Genomic DNA, 14,592 nt, shown 5'->3' with positions numbered 1-14,592 from the left:
TATATATATATATATATATAACGGTAATGATTTCTAACACTGAAGAAAATATTTGAACACGTTTTTATTTAGTTAATTAATTCATAGTAGGTGTGACAGTAAGTGTTTTAAGAGGTGTGCTGTTTTTACATGTCTGTGTTTGACTTTGTGTGTCTTGTAGTGAGCGTGTGCTGGGTGTAGTACACAGTGAGGGCCTTCACGACCCGGGCCCTGTCCGGTGGCCCCTGGCCCTGTGCCTCCTGGCTGCCTGGATCATCATCTTCCTGTGTATGCTCAAGGGCATCCGCAGCTCTGGCAAGGTCAATCGAGACAATGTTGTAATTGTCATATCCCACAAAACACACACACACATACACACAATCCCACCCTCTGCTGCTGACCTAACGTTTTTTCTGTGCTGTCTGTGTTTTCAGGTGGTTTATGTAACCGCTACCTTCCCATACTTTGTGCTCATTGTTTTGATCATCAGAGGTGCTACACTGGAGGGCTCTCTTCAGGGCATTGCTTTCTACCTCACACCAGACTGGAGTCGATTAGCTAATGCACAGGTACTTCTGGTGGTAGACTGGTGAGGCTGAGGAGTCTGTGAACACAATGCTTTGTTACTGCTTTCATTTCATTCATTAACGCATATTTCTGTCTGACACATTGCAGGTGTGGAACGACGCAGCCTCGCAGATCTTCTACTCCTTAGGTATTGGAGTCGGTGGGCTGCTTTCTATGGCCTCTTACAATAAGTTTGACAACAACGTCATCCGGTGAGTTTGTGCTCTGTATCGTCCGCTATTGTTGTCGCAGCCATGATGGGTTCAGATTTTAATTGTGGTTCTTTTGTTTTCAGGGACACTTTGATTATCACCACAGGAAACTGCACCACCAGCTTCTTCGCAGGGTTTGCTATATTCTCAATCCTGGGTCACATGGCATGGAAGAAGGGAGTGCCTGTTCAAGAAGTGGCAGATACAGGTAGGTAGAGACTGAAAATGGTGTTAATGGCATATGTGGTATTTTTGTATCATTCTTTAAAATATTAACATAAATAAAAATTAGGCTCTGTTTGTTATTGTGACATGACCTCTATTACAGAGCAGTTAGATAGTAACTTTTAATGTCACTAGCTTCTTTGAACAACTCAATTATTTAAAGGTCCAGTGTGTAGGATTTTGTGGCATCTAGCGATTTAATTGCAGAATGCATCACCAAGAGGGTTGCAATCTGTAGCTACACTGCTTGATGCCACTTTAAATTAATACTGTATATTATGTTGAACTTCCATACTATCCAGATGTTGCTGTCTTGAACTTGATGAATTCTTTTTTCTGTTCAGGTCCTGGGTTGGCCTTCGTTGCTTACCCAGAGGCCCTTGCTCTGCTGCCAGGCTCGGTGTTCTGGTCCATTATGTTCTTCCTCATGCTCTTTATGCTGGGTATCGATACACTGGTAAGACCGCGCACACCACACGAAAATATGAGCAGAAATAAACATGCACGTGTCTGCCTCCATGTTTGATACCTTCTGCTCTGCGGCTTCACAGTTTGGCAACATGGAGGGCATTACTACAGCCGTGCTGGATGAGTTCCCGCAGCTCCGAGCGAACACGCTGCACAAGTCCTTGTTCTTGGGCGCTCTGTGTTTCTGCTTCTATCTGATGGGTCTCCTGTTAGTGACTGATGTGAGTTTTTAGCGGACTGTAGTGAGCGAGGAATGTGGCTGCAAAATGCATGTTCTCTGTGATCATGTGACTCACGTTTTCCCATGCCGTCTGTGTTTTCATAGGGTGGGATTTACTGGTTCACTCTCATTGACTCCTTCAGCACTAGTTTCGGCCTCATCATCATCACCCTCTTCATGTGCATTGGCATCTCCTTCTTCTATGGTAGTCCATCCCACACCCCTAACCTTCACATCAGACTCCTCTAACACTACATCATTCCATTTTGTTGTTCATTGAACACGTGTTCAATGTTGATGTTCTCTCGCTTGTTCTAAGGTTCTTAATATGCCTCTCCTAATGAACTTTTCCATTAGGAGTCAACCAGTTTTGTCAAGACATTCTTGATATGATCTGCCACTGCCCTCCCTGGTGCGGCAAAGTGCTGCTTTACTTCAAAGCATGCTGGGTTTTCTGCACTCCGTTTCTTCTGCTGGTGAGTGAACACATCTGCGTTAATGTTGATATTTGTTGTTAGTAGACGCAGGTACAATAAGACATCAGCATTAGTTGTCCATCATTAGTATGACAGATGTGTTTCAGAATATTCTTTATTATAATAATAACTTCCATAAATGCAGCTGGCTTGTTGTGTTATCTATAATCTTTTCTAAAATCCAAATGCACTGAAATGTTCACTTTTCTGCATATTGAGAACAGCATATTAATCAGGTTTAATGGATTTTTGAATGGTCTTACGGTCTTACGCTTAATCTGTTTTGGAGGCAGAAATTAATTCAGGGATCACTACTTAATGACCTCCTTTTGGTTCTTTGCAATTCTAACTTTTAATTCACGAAGCAAGTTTGTTTTTAAAACCTCTTCAAATCACCGGTTGGATAAAAATCAGTACTTGAAACTAAGAAATGGCTAGCTTCTTCATTTGGGAGGGAATAAGGAACTTTACTTTTCAGTGTTCTTTTGAGTTTAGAAGCAAAACATTAAGAATGAATATTAATATTATTTTGCAAAATTGAAAATTATGACCTTCACTACCAGCTGAAATATTGCTGAGCTAAAGCTCATATTATAGCGTTACAGTATTGTTGCACAATCCATGTTACGTCACTCCCTCTATTATTTCTGCCTCTCCTGTCACCTGAAGCAGAATTACCATTTACAGTAAGGCTGATTCATTCAGAAACAGCCATTTGATGCCACCTTTTATTGTAATGTATTGTTGCACTTGCAGTCAAATGGTAATTTGATGAGGGGTGAAACACTGCGCTGTCCCAGTGAGTTAAAAATATTGCGTCAAATGGTTGAACAGTTTATCATAAACTGAGGGAGAATTCAATTACCAACAGATACAAAAGTTCCACCACAGAAACTAAAATACCATCACTGCTGTGAAATGTATCTAGCTGAGCTGAAATCTTCACAACCACAGCTGTAAATAATTCAAGAGGAGAAACTGACATTCAATCTGAGCTCCCCCTGTAACATTTCTCTGCTGGCCTCACTCTTCTTCTGTTGCCATTGTGGGCTTATTGTTTGGATAAAAAGTTCCTCTGCTCACCCTGTGCCTTTCTCCTTGTGGCTGTAGTTCATCCTGACCTACATCTTCATTGAGATGTACAACACTCCACTCCACTACGGTGCCTATGTGTATCCACGGTGGGGCAAAGCGCTGGGCGTGTGTATAGGCGCAACCTGCTGTCTACAGATCCTCATTTGGGCCATTGTGGCCATCAGCAAGGAAACCGGAACACTGAAAGACGTGAGTGTCACCATTATGTCATTCTATCACTGTGAGGTCCTGTTACACCTCTGCCACAGTCTCACTAACTGTACAGCTCAAACAGATTGTCACTGCTGTACCTGTTCAAATATATGACACTGCTAGATGACTGTTTGTTTCTGTTTTTTTGCAGCGTTTCCAGAAATCGATTCGACCTCTGAATTCCTGGAGGGTGAACAACTTGAACAGCGCCGCGAGGACGGAGCAGTGCATGGAGCCCGAGAGAGTGGATGCTCCGTTCACCGTCACGCTCACAGACATGGACTTTACTGCGATGACGTGGGAGGTGGGAAGCGAGGCGTGATGGCACAGAGAGAGAGCGGTGACGAACAAACTACGTTGTTGAGAGACGGAGGAATTTATTATTATGTTATTCCCCCCCTGCTAGGCTCTGGTGGCCTTGTTTGAACAGACTGCGTGTCCTGCAGGGCAGTGTGGATTAATTGCTTTATTTATACTAGTATGTATGTTTCCCATTGTTTTTTTAAAACTTTTTTTTATGTTGTGTAGCATATAAGGTTACAGCTGTAAAGATTGGATCATCTTCATCTTAGATGGCATAGTAAACCTCTACCGGGACTTTTGGATGATGATTATCTTGCAGCGTATCTGCTGATCTTATTTATTATCACAGTAGCATAGTATAATTAATTCTCACTGACAGTGGTCCACAGCGGCAGAGAGACCAGATTTCGTTTATCGTGTACAAAAAGGGGGGGGGGGGTTAAAAAAGTGCAGTGACTCTCGACCGTTACCTTCAACAACCACTGGTGGACTGCCAGACTAAATGGTGCTGGGGACGCAGCCGCATCGAGGAATACTTTTAATCCATTTTACCTTTTAAAATGAATAATCGCTTAAAAAATATTGCTAAAATAAATAAAAGCAACTTGCCAAATAAACTATAAAGTACTGTTCGTGTGTCCGTATGATAGCAGACAGTCAAAGGTCTGGTTTGCATTTGAGATTGCCAGTTCCTGCAGGAAATGTAGCCATCACTACCCAGACTACATCGATATTTACAACTAGAGACTATACTCGTATTTATTGTACGCAGGCTTTTAAGTGGTACTTCTAAATGTTTGGAGTTATCCTTTGTTATATTTAGAAAAAGGGTGTTAGGAGTCAGTGGATATCGACACACATGTAGGTTTTTTTTTTATGTTTACTGGAACTTGCCTTTGACAGTCCTTCATTGTTGACCTCCCCCTCTGCTATTGATTATCAGAAAGCCCACTGTATTGATTGTACTGTACGTCATCGGTTAAATGTATTCTCTGGAACGGCACTCATCCATTAACTGTATTGTTACATTGAGGACGTGATTGTTGTCATGGTTTCAATCTTGGTAACATTTTTACAACTTTCTGAGGGCACAAATGTTACTCTGATTTAAAGGTCCTGCTTAGGGAAGACCTCAAAATCAGTTGTTTAAATGTTATTTATTGACAGATTGTCCATACTGCATAGTTTTTACTAGACCCATTGATGTTAATGATGATGGGAAATAAAGAAAAGAATCTCACCCAGACGAGACAGCTGACTCGGACACACCGGTCACATGAATGTGTTGTTTATCTCTTCAAGTGGTCGACTGAAATAGACATTCAGATAACCTGATAAAAAACATTTGTTAACGATACTAGTTGCTCTTTTTTCCGACGTTTTAATATTAAATGTGTAAAGAAATATTAATTGAATTAAATTGGGCTAACTGATTAAAATCCCCCGTCTTATTTCAGGCTGTTGACTCAAAAACTGTTTTCAAGGACATACAGTATCTGCTCCCTGTTGTGTCCTGTTACATATAAGTAGATGATGACAGATAAAAGAAACCCGCCAGATCTGCAGTGTCTGCATTCGTAAACCATTTCAGTCACATGAAACTTTTAATTTTGTGTGTATCTATAATAGGGGTCATTGTTTTCTTTCAAATCATCTTTCAAGCAGGGTCACTTTTAAACCTTTTGATTAAGGACATTTTATTATCCTTTGTTTTAGGATTGTATATCATGTCATGAAATGCCTCTAATGCTTTGTACACCTTGTTGCCATTCTCTTGTATATTACAGTGCGTAATGATTAAATATTCTCATTGTCCTCAACTTAACACATAACTTATTCATTCCCTTTTGTTGCAACTTATTGGATATTTTTCTTTCATAGATCTCTGATTAAACTATTTAAAACTGTGAGATGAGTGTGTATATAGGCATAGTAGTTTAATTTAACTTAATTGTCAGAGTTCCCTTTGAAACAAATATATGGCGATCATAACAGTGTTTGACCATGACCCTGAATGTCTCAAACCTTGCAGTCATTTGAAATAACAATATGTGAATGTTACCACAAGAGGGCAATGGTGGTTCAGAGTGCAGGACAGGTACATTCACAACATGGGTACTGAAACTTCACATTTACTGTATAATGTGAAAGAGAACATTTTAAAGGTATTTAAAGAGAATTGATCACAGGCTATGTGACAATACTGGGTGTTTTCGTAATGTGAAAACGTAAACGAACAAACATACACAAGGTAAACAAAGTGAAATGAGAGGAAATAACATCAGATCAGCTGAAATGATGAGTCGCCCTCTGTCTGTCTTCAGCTCTGAGCGTCTCGTCTGGATGGCGGGACAAATGCTGGTGAGCGGATGTTGCGTAGATATTTTCCCGCGTTTTCATCGCGTCAGTTTGGGTTAGTTCGTTTGCGGGTCGTCACGTGATCCCGGTGAACGCACACCGCGCTCAGTTTACCGCCACAGAGAGCTTAACGCAAATATATCGCTGTAAACAGGCTGTCTAATGTTAGCGTCGACGGCGCTGCGTTTGAACACAGACAAACGACCGGAGAGACTCAATAAACAGGTGGATATACACAAAGGTTGTGACACTGACTGCTGAGAGAGTCTAAAAGTGAAGACACCGGCGGCACCGGCGCTCCGCCGCGCACTGCGGTGACACAAAGCGAACAGCCACTTCTCCACGGTTTCAGGAAGTCAGTCAGGTTTTGTTGTATTGTTACCACGGAACTTCTCCACTGGGCTTTAAACTCACCAGACCCAATTTTGCGGCTTTCAACACATAGTTAGTTAGTTTGTAATTATTATATTTGCCTGTTTGGTGACCGGATACCAAGATGCCACCTAAAAAGCGAAACTCTGGGACGACACAGAGCAAAGAGCTGAAGCTCGCTGCTGAAAGTGGATCTGCAGACAAGAAGGAGAGTCCAGAGTTATCTGTTAAAAAGTAAGAGAAGTCATGTTCCCTCATTCAGCTCTCAGCAGTATGTTACATTGCATTATTTGCTCACTCTGTACACACTGTTGACACTGTAGCCTGAACATTAGTTTGTGTTGGTATTTCACACTTGCTAGCTAGCTATTGTTGATGTTAATGTATGGATGACTAGCTATCTGCTTCAAACGAAGTCAGGCCTGTATTTAGAGCTAAAGTCTCTTTTAAACCTGTCTCAACCCTCACAATGTCACAATATACATGTTCAGGAACAGATATAACGTGACATGTAGCGCTGTTATAACACATAACACACTGTGGCTCACAGTCGAGAGAGCCTGTTGTCATCTGTGCAGCATGTTTTCATGTCCTGAAACTGTGTTTGTGTTTCTCCATGATGCTGATGTCTGTCCCTCCGTCCTCTAGTCACAGAGACAAAGATGCTGAGTTTGTGACCCTGTGTAAGAGCCTTCATGTGACAGACCTGGTGTGTGATCGTGCCTGGACGCTGTGGAAAACTGTTCAAGATGGCATGGAAGAAGTCGCTGTATGTGTTTATTTACAGTTATGTGACAGTAGATTTGTAATGTGATCCCGTTGGCTGCTCTAATGAAAAGGCATGGGTGGGAATTATATTACTCTGGTTGGAAAACTACCCGATGAGAGAACAAAAGAGTCTCTTTTGGTGGCCGCCCTCTCACTGTTTATACTGTGGGGTTAGCATAAAAAGGCCACTACGGCATCATACAGTTACATCCCATAACTATTATAATCTTATGGCCTGGATGCTTTTATGAAAGCTCTCTCAAATTTACCTTAGAATTGAAAAGCCTTAGTTGTACCCAGTATATCAGTTTATAGTGATCTGGTGATGTGGCACACAGTGTGTATCAGTCCAAACGCTATGATCATTTTCTCTGCTAAAGGAAATCCAACCAGTCGATCGTAAAGCTGATAGTATTAACTTTCCCCACAAGGATGTCGGTGATTAAAAAGAATATTGTATTTTAAACATTGTTCTTTTTCTATTTCAGGACAGTCAGAAAAGGCTGTGGGGGGCTTGTCTGTATGTGTCAGCGACAGACATGGATGTCGCCTGTTTCACATTAACTCAGGTTCTGAAAGCAGTCAGTCTGAAGTAAGTGCTCGTTACGACTCACTGACACTCATACATATAATATCAGTCAATTAAACCAGCTGTTAAAGGATAGCAGAACACCAAACGATTATTTTTTAACTTAAATCTGAACCCTTGGTGTGGTTTGACAACTTCATCCTTCATTTTATTGTTCACTTTTATGCCGTTTACTGGATCTCTCACTCAAATGCATCCTTTTTTTTTTTTGGTAGTGTAAAACAGTTTTTAGCTCTGGTGAGGAAGCTGGATGTGAACTTGGATACTATAAGCACCAAGGTGAATTCAGCACTGACGCGATTGGAGAAGAAGTATGATGTGACGCTGGCTCTGTACCAGAGGTTTGAGAAGTGAGTGAACCCATCACAACAGTACAGGCGCTTGAAGTGGAAACGTTACGGGCAAAGTTCTAACTGATGATAATGTTTGTGTTGTTTCAGAACATGCAAGAACATCTTTGCTTTGGTTTCCGACAGCAAGTAAGTTGGAGATTTATCTACCACATGAGTGACATGTACATGCCCACCCCCCCCTCTTGTCTGTTTGATCATTGCATACTTTTTTTAAAACATGTGATGCAGGATTATGATTAATGCTTCAGTGTCTCTTTTCAAAGGGAGAGGGAGACCATCCGGAGCTGCTGGACAATGTTTCTTTTGGCCAAAGGTAGGTTAAGCCTAAAAACACAACAACAAAAACAAGTAGGAGCAAGCTGTTAACACACTTGATGGAATAGTTTTCATGTTGCTCCGTCTTCTTCTTCCCATCCTTCCTTCCGCCTTTGTGCTCGGCTTTAGAGCTCAAATGAATTGGAAAATGTTTCTCCTCATGGTTCTGTTGTTTCCAGTTCGCGGCGTAGTGTTGTGATGATGCTTCTCATGTGCTGCATCTCTTTCTGTCTGCAGGAAGGGCCTTGCAGATGGAGGATGACCTGGTCATATCATTCCAGTTGCTGCTGTGTACACTGGAATTATGCATCAAGCGCTGCCCTCCAGATCTTCTGCAGCCTCTTTACAGTATGCTTCACTTCGTTTACTTTAACATGTCTTTATTTAACAAACAACCAGGTCCACTGTGTAACATTGGATTTATTGGCAGAAATATAATATAATATTCATAGGTATGTTTCAATTATGTATAATCACCTAAAAATAAGAATCGTTGTGTTTAAGCTTAGTATGAGCCGTTTTTATCTACTAAGGGAGCGGGTCCTCGGCTGTGGAGTCCACATTGTTGAACTGCCGTGTTTGATTGCGATGCTAAATGCCACTAAATCCTAAACACACTGGACCTTTTTAAAATCGTGTAAAAAAGTGTAAGGTGAAAAAAATTATTTAAAAAAAAATTGGCCATGATGTAAAGATGACTTTTTTTTTACCTAATGTGATTTCAAGGTATTTGCTTAAAAGTGTAAAAATAGTAAGTATACTATACTATACTATACTAGTATACAGTATCAAAGTATAGTATTATGTTTGTCTGTCAGGTTTTCCAGCCATGAAAAGTCTCAACCTAAGATATTCAGTGTCATGAAAGGATGTATTGTTTCTGGCTCCCAGAGATTTTCTAACCTCTTAAATGTTTTTCTCATAGAATCAGCTATCAGCAAAGTTCAGAGCCCTCCGACAAGAACATCTCGTCGCAACCAGAGCAAAGCCAAATCCCGACCTGTGGAGCCAGAGGTGGATTTGCAGCTTCTCAAAACCTTGTGCAAAGACAATGAATGCAATGCAGAAGAGGTCTGAGCCCCACTCTTTGTATAGATCTTTCAGTCATCATACAAACATTGTGCATTTGGCCTCATTTCCCCTCTAATTGTATTTGCAGGTGAAGAATGTATACCAGACCAGTTTCTCGGCTTTCCTGGACTCACTGGATCTTTCCAGATCTCCAGATTTCCCTCAGGTAGAGGGGTGATTGTCTCAACACCTGCTCTACTGTTTGGTTTAACTGCCTGCTCTTCACCCACTGTTTCCATTAGTCATCGCTTCCTTGCCATTGTTGAACATTTGAGTGTCTGACAGCTGTTGGTTGTTCTCTTTGCTGCTCATACATGTTTGTTTTAACATACATGGTGTCAGGAAAATGTGTACTCAAGCAGGGGATCCTTTTAAGTGTGTCAGGGCAGTATATTGCGGAGACAGGATGCTACTGTTTGCTGACACGAACACACTCCTCTGAAAAGTAGATAAACTTTACAGTTTTACAATTTTTACTGATATTGTTTTACTGTTACATTACCCCAGGGGGACAGGTGGTGTGCATTATTTAAGTGTCTTATGTAAATAATATCAAAAGTGTCACCCCATTGATCTGACCTCTGATTAAAAAAACACCATGTTAGATTGTGTTCCACATTATTGTATCGCACAGATGAGATGAGACTTGTCGTAATCTGGTTACAGATAAATTGGAACCTTACCTTATTTCAGAGATGTTTATTTTGAGACTGAGATCTAAATGGGTGAAGACAGACTCACAGTGGCAATCGTACAATCTTTAGACAAGTCTTGTACAAGTACCATCAGAACTCTGATGAAAGTTGAGATGTGCTGTTGATTTTCCATCTTCAGGCTGTTTCGAAATATGTGCAGGTTTTAAGTTTTTTATTTATTGTCTGATTCCTTGGGATTGTCTGATGTCCGTGATTGCAGATCTAGTTTTCAGATTAAGATTTTACATCTAAAACACGCATTTGGGGGCGCGGTTAACTTCTCCGGCCCGTGAACAAAGCAGCAATAATTTAACACTGAAAAGAACAAGCGATTTTGTTTTTAATATATTAAACTTAAGTAACCTCAACCTTTTACCACAGGCCAATGAGCTCAACCAACAATATGAAGAACACTACCTCAAGAGTAGAGACTTTGACGGACGGCTGTTTTTTGACGGAGATGAGACTGTTCTCGCGCCTAAAGTCGAGATGTAATTTCTTCTTTTCTTCACTATTCAGTGTTTTGATGTTGAATTTAAACAAATGAATAAGGAATTTAAAGAAAAGTGTCTGATAATCTCCTCTTGCATTCAGATCACAGGTGGAGAGAACGCCAAAGAAGAACCTGTCAGATGAAGATACTGTACTCATCCCTCCCCAGACGCCAATCAGGTGAGCAGTCACTCACCTTTTTTTATTTTTATTCAGTGCTTACCCAGATGAGAAGTACTCAAGTTTGCTTTCAGCATCATCTTTTTTAACATTTGCCTTTTATTAAGCTTTTTTTAGTCGCAGTTGGTGTGAAAATGTAAACATAAATTAGGAAACTAAAAAAACAGTTTAAATATCATAAATCATGATATTTATAAATAAGATTTATAAAAATGTTTTAGAAGCAAAGTTAGTATTTATTAAATGAGATTTATTGTACTTTATGTATATTATTAGGAATATTTTATTGTGTAAATTTTTCCAAGTGTATGTCTGAGTCCTTGTTGTTGTTGTTTTGTGTCATCAGAGCTGCCATGAACTCCATTCAGCAGTTGAGGGGGGATCTCACCTCCAGTGGGGACCAGCCCTCTACTAACCTGGCTACATATTTCAAAGTGGGTCTCTAGAAGTGTTACCACTAATTAAAATATCAGATGAAACTGCATCTTACTACTATTACTTAATTACCTTAATTTGACACATTTGATATTTTGTTCTTTCCTGTGATTAGAATTGCACTGTGGACCCAACGCAGGAGGTGCTGAAGCGCTTGGAGACACTCGGACAGGCGTTTAGCCAAAGGTTTGGTCAGGCAGTCGGCCCACGCTGTGTAGTACTCGGCAGGCAGGTATGAACTAAACACTCAAGAAGACAATGAGCAACAATGACTTCCTATGCTAAAACATTTTATGTCTGACTTATTTGTCTTTCAGAGATTTAACCTTGGTGTCAAACTGTATTACAAAGTCATGGAGGCAATGCTGAAATCGGTACTTAAACTTAAATTTGATTTAATTCATTTATTTTTCAACAGTTTTATTCAATAATTGTTTGTTTGAACTCAGTTCAACTAAAGTGTGGAAATTCACACGTCAACCCACACAAATTCACACGTCAACCCCAAACTCAAAACAACTGCATATTCTAGATATTATCAAGCATATTTCCACTTTCTACGCCCTCATAACTTTAGTTTACATAACACCACTCACTTGAACTGTACACTAAATAAACTATGTTCATGTTGTTTTTCTTCTTTCATTTTGTAGGAAGAGAAGCGATTGTCTGTGCAAAATTTCAGGTATGTTCTCTATGTTCTTTTAGTAAATCTGTGGCAAATTATGAAGCTTGTCAGTTGTTGCGTTTGTATTCCCTTGTGGGTGCATGCTTTTTGTTGTTTTGATTGTAAATGAAGCATCATTTGCCTTGAGCTGAGTCACATGATTTCCATTTCAGTAAACTCCTGAATGACTCCACATTCCACACATCACTTTTGGCCTGTGCTTTGGAGGTGGTCATGGCAACGTATGGAGGTGTGTCCCATAATTTGCTTACAAGTAGATAACGGATGCAGTTACATACTAAATCTGAAATTAAAGCTGTCAATTATACAGATAAATGTTTACATTTCTTGTGGCTGTGCGTGTAGAGAGCAGTTTTAAGACTGGAGGATACAACCATGGTGGGGGTGGCGAAGCAGCTGAAACAAACGTGTGTTTCCCCTGGATACTGGACGTGGTCAACCTCGCCGCCTTTGACTTCTACAAAGTCATCGAGAGCTTCATTAAGGCCGACCCCACTCTGAGCAAGGATATTGTCAAACACCTGGAGACCTGCGAGAACCTCATCATGGAGAGGATTGCATGGAGGACGGTCAGTTTTATCTCTCATCACTACTACAGTATGCAAGCAATGATGTCACAGCATTTTAATGAGAGTCATGCACAGCATAAATACACATAGACACTGTAAATATCTCCAATCATTACCCCATGAGAAGAAAAGAAGAGTTTTTTTTTTATGTTTTAATTATTACTCCAGTTCAAGAATGATATAAAAGACAAATAAGATCAACATGTAAATGACTTCATAACATTTGATCAGTACTTTCGTGAAATGACGCAGGTTACATTCAATATCCACTACACATGAAAAAATGTCATTGCATTTAAATATTTCACAAACACATAAACAACAATACGAAATACAATTACCAAAACAATAGAGTGAACCCCTGACTGCCAGTGTAGTGCTCTTTAGATTAAGGAATGACCATGTTAAAAGTCTGTCAGTGTTGTTGTGAGACGATGTGTGTCACTGGCTGCCACTGACTCCACCGCTGGGCACCTCCTTGTGCACCAGGCTGCTGGAGAAATAGTAGATGAGTGGGTTGAGGCAGCAGTTGGCACTTGCTAGTGATAGCACCACAGGGTGCACAGCCTTGGTCACCTTGGCCAGGCCACAATGGGGCAGCAGCCCCACATGTGTGAGGGTGTATCCCAGGAGGTTGATGTGATAGGGCACGAAGCAGAGCAGGAAGACTCCCAACACCCAGTAAATAACTGTGAGAGTGTGCTGACGGCTGCGGCGCTGGCTGCGGGAGCGGTGTCTCGGCTGGCGAAGCACAGTCAGCACTCTGCAGTAGCTGTAGAGGAGCAGCACAGTGGGCAACAGAAATGACCCTAGGACCAAGCCCAGAGCTACCAGGATAATGGTGCGGTGGCGTAGCAAGGACGGGTCCCACAGACATGGCTGGTGCTGGTGAGCAGCTGCAGAGCGCAGCAGAGGCAGACTCACACTGAGTCCCAGCACCAGGCACCAGATCCCCCCACTTAACAGCTGTGCAACACGCAGCCGGCGGAGTGTCGATGCCAGAGGATGCACTACAGCAAAGTAACGGTCCACAGCAATGCAAACCAGGAAGAAGATGCCCCCATACAGGCTGATGTATTTGAGGGTGAAAGTGAGGTGGCAGTATGCCACCCCAGGACTCCAACTGGGGGGGTCTCCTGCCTTGGAGGACAGGGCCCTGGCCTTCTGGTGGTGGTAGTAGATTCTCAGGGGCAGGGATATTACAAAAAACATGTCGGCAGCTGACAGGCTGACCATGTAAATGGCTGTGCTGTTCATGGTGCAGGGAGAGAGACACAGTCTGCGTAGAGCCAGGCTGTTGGTGGCCAACCCTAGCAGGAAGATGATAGTGTAGGACACTTGATAGAAGGTGAAGCGGTAGCTGGTGTCCACAGTGCAGTTGGACAGAGGTGAGAATGGCTCGGCTGTCTCATCAGTCATATTCGACAGCTCCATGTTTCAAAATGATCTTCTGCTCTTAAACTTTAAATCACTCAGTCGCTCTCATATCTGGAGGAAATTAGGTTGGCTGAAGTAAACATAAGAAGGGAGGAAGGAAGGTGTTCAGCTGCTTCTGCTGGGGCAGTTAAACCTGTGGCAAGTAAAAACTCCATAAACTCCAAGATGTCTGTTTTATAGAATGTAAATTTGCTGTGGTGATTGAATACACTGCTGCGGCTAACATAGCTGAATTAATATTTGATATGCAAGACAACAGTCCCTGTCTCATAAAACAAGCAAACATTTGGTTTGGCATAGTGGGGAAAAAATAATCACCTCACAATGTAATAGTATTGCCCTATAGTAAATACACACAGTGTACACCTAGTGAACTCATAAAGTTAATCTTTCCGTTCAGGCGTTAATTTTAAATTTTAGGCTCTAGTTTGTTATGTACGGAAGCCGAGAACGGTTATGGATTTTTTTTTTTTATGTACTGTTATATCGTGATAACGACTTATTATCTCATTATCTCATTATCTCGATATAAC

At 41.2% G+C, this 14,592-nt stretch overlaps 3 protein-coding genes across 4 annotated transcripts in view; 2 read left to right on the top strand and 1 right to left on the bottom strand.

Moving 5' to 3' along the window:
• The window catches only part of slc6a7 (solute carrier family 6 member 7), an 11,242-nt gene extending 5,658 nt beyond the window's left edge, over window positions 1-5,584 (top strand). The window contains exons 5-14 of the mRNA XM_035665903.1: window positions 161-299; window positions 414-548; window positions 655-758; window positions 842-966; window positions 1,328-1,440; window positions 1,535-1,672; window positions 1,777-1,876; window positions 2,029-2,147; window positions 3,258-3,431; window positions 3,586-5,584. Coding sequence (XP_035521796.1) covers window positions 161-299; window positions 414-548; window positions 655-758; window positions 842-966; window positions 1,328-1,440; window positions 1,535-1,672; window positions 1,777-1,876; window positions 2,029-2,147; window positions 3,258-3,431; window positions 3,586-3,756 — 1,318 coding nt within the window. The 3' untranslated portion in view covers window positions 3,757-5,584. The remainder of the gene's footprint in view (window positions 1-160; window positions 300-413; window positions 549-654; window positions 759-841; window positions 967-1,327; window positions 1,441-1,534; window positions 1,673-1,776; window positions 1,877-2,028; window positions 2,148-3,257; window positions 3,432-3,585) is intronic.
• A 608-nt stretch (window positions 5,585-6,192) lies between these two features.
• Window positions 6,193-14,592, top strand: part of rb1 (retinoblastoma 1) — an 18,138-nt gene continuing 9,738 nt past the window's right edge. For both annotated transcript variants that reach the window (XM_035666994.1, XM_035666993.1), the window contains exons 1-17: window positions 6,193-6,701; window positions 7,116-7,236; window positions 7,724-7,827; window positions 8,040-8,174; window positions 8,265-8,303; window positions 8,441-8,490; window positions 8,730-8,840; window positions 9,418-9,563; window positions 9,652-9,729; window positions 10,640-10,749; window positions 10,853-10,930; window positions 11,277-11,364; window positions 11,481-11,597; window positions 11,683-11,739; window positions 12,019-12,050; window positions 12,206-12,282; window positions 12,399-12,622. In XM_035666994.1, the coding sequence (XP_035522887.1) occupies window positions 6,592-6,701; window positions 7,116-7,236; window positions 7,724-7,827; window positions 8,040-8,174; window positions 8,265-8,303; window positions 8,441-8,490; window positions 8,730-8,840; window positions 9,418-9,563; window positions 9,652-9,729; window positions 10,640-10,749; window positions 10,853-10,930; window positions 11,277-11,364; window positions 11,481-11,597; window positions 11,683-11,739; window positions 12,019-12,050; window positions 12,206-12,282; window positions 12,399-12,622 (1,677 nt within the window). In that variant the 5' untranslated portion in view covers window positions 6,193-6,591. The remainder of the gene's footprint in view (window positions 6,702-7,115; window positions 7,237-7,723; window positions 7,828-8,039; window positions 8,175-8,264; window positions 8,304-8,440; window positions 8,491-8,729; window positions 8,841-9,417; window positions 9,564-9,651; window positions 9,730-10,639; window positions 10,750-10,852; window positions 10,931-11,276; window positions 11,365-11,480; window positions 11,598-11,682; window positions 11,740-12,018; window positions 12,051-12,205; window positions 12,283-12,398; window positions 12,623-14,592) is intronic.
• Window positions 13,064-14,107, bottom strand: LOC118331901 (lysophosphatidic acid receptor 6-like). Its single transcript, XM_035666997.1, has one exon. The coding sequence runs from the start codon at window positions 14,054-14,056 to the stop codon at window positions 13,064-13,066; it is 993 nt and encodes a 330-aa protein (XP_035522890.1). The 5' UTR covers window positions 14,057-14,107.

This window comes from Morone saxatilis, unplaced genomic scaffold (genome assembly GCF_004916995.1).
Source record: "Morone saxatilis isolate NCDOM2014 unplaced genomic scaffold, NCSU_SB_2.0 Contig20, whole genome shotgun sequence".
NCBI classification, from domain to species: domain Eukaryota; kingdom Metazoa; phylum Chordata; class Actinopteri; family Moronidae; genus Morone; species Morone saxatilis.
The sequence above is the reverse complement of the archived record's forward strand: the minus strand, read 5'-3'. Positions and strand labels throughout refer to the sequence as shown.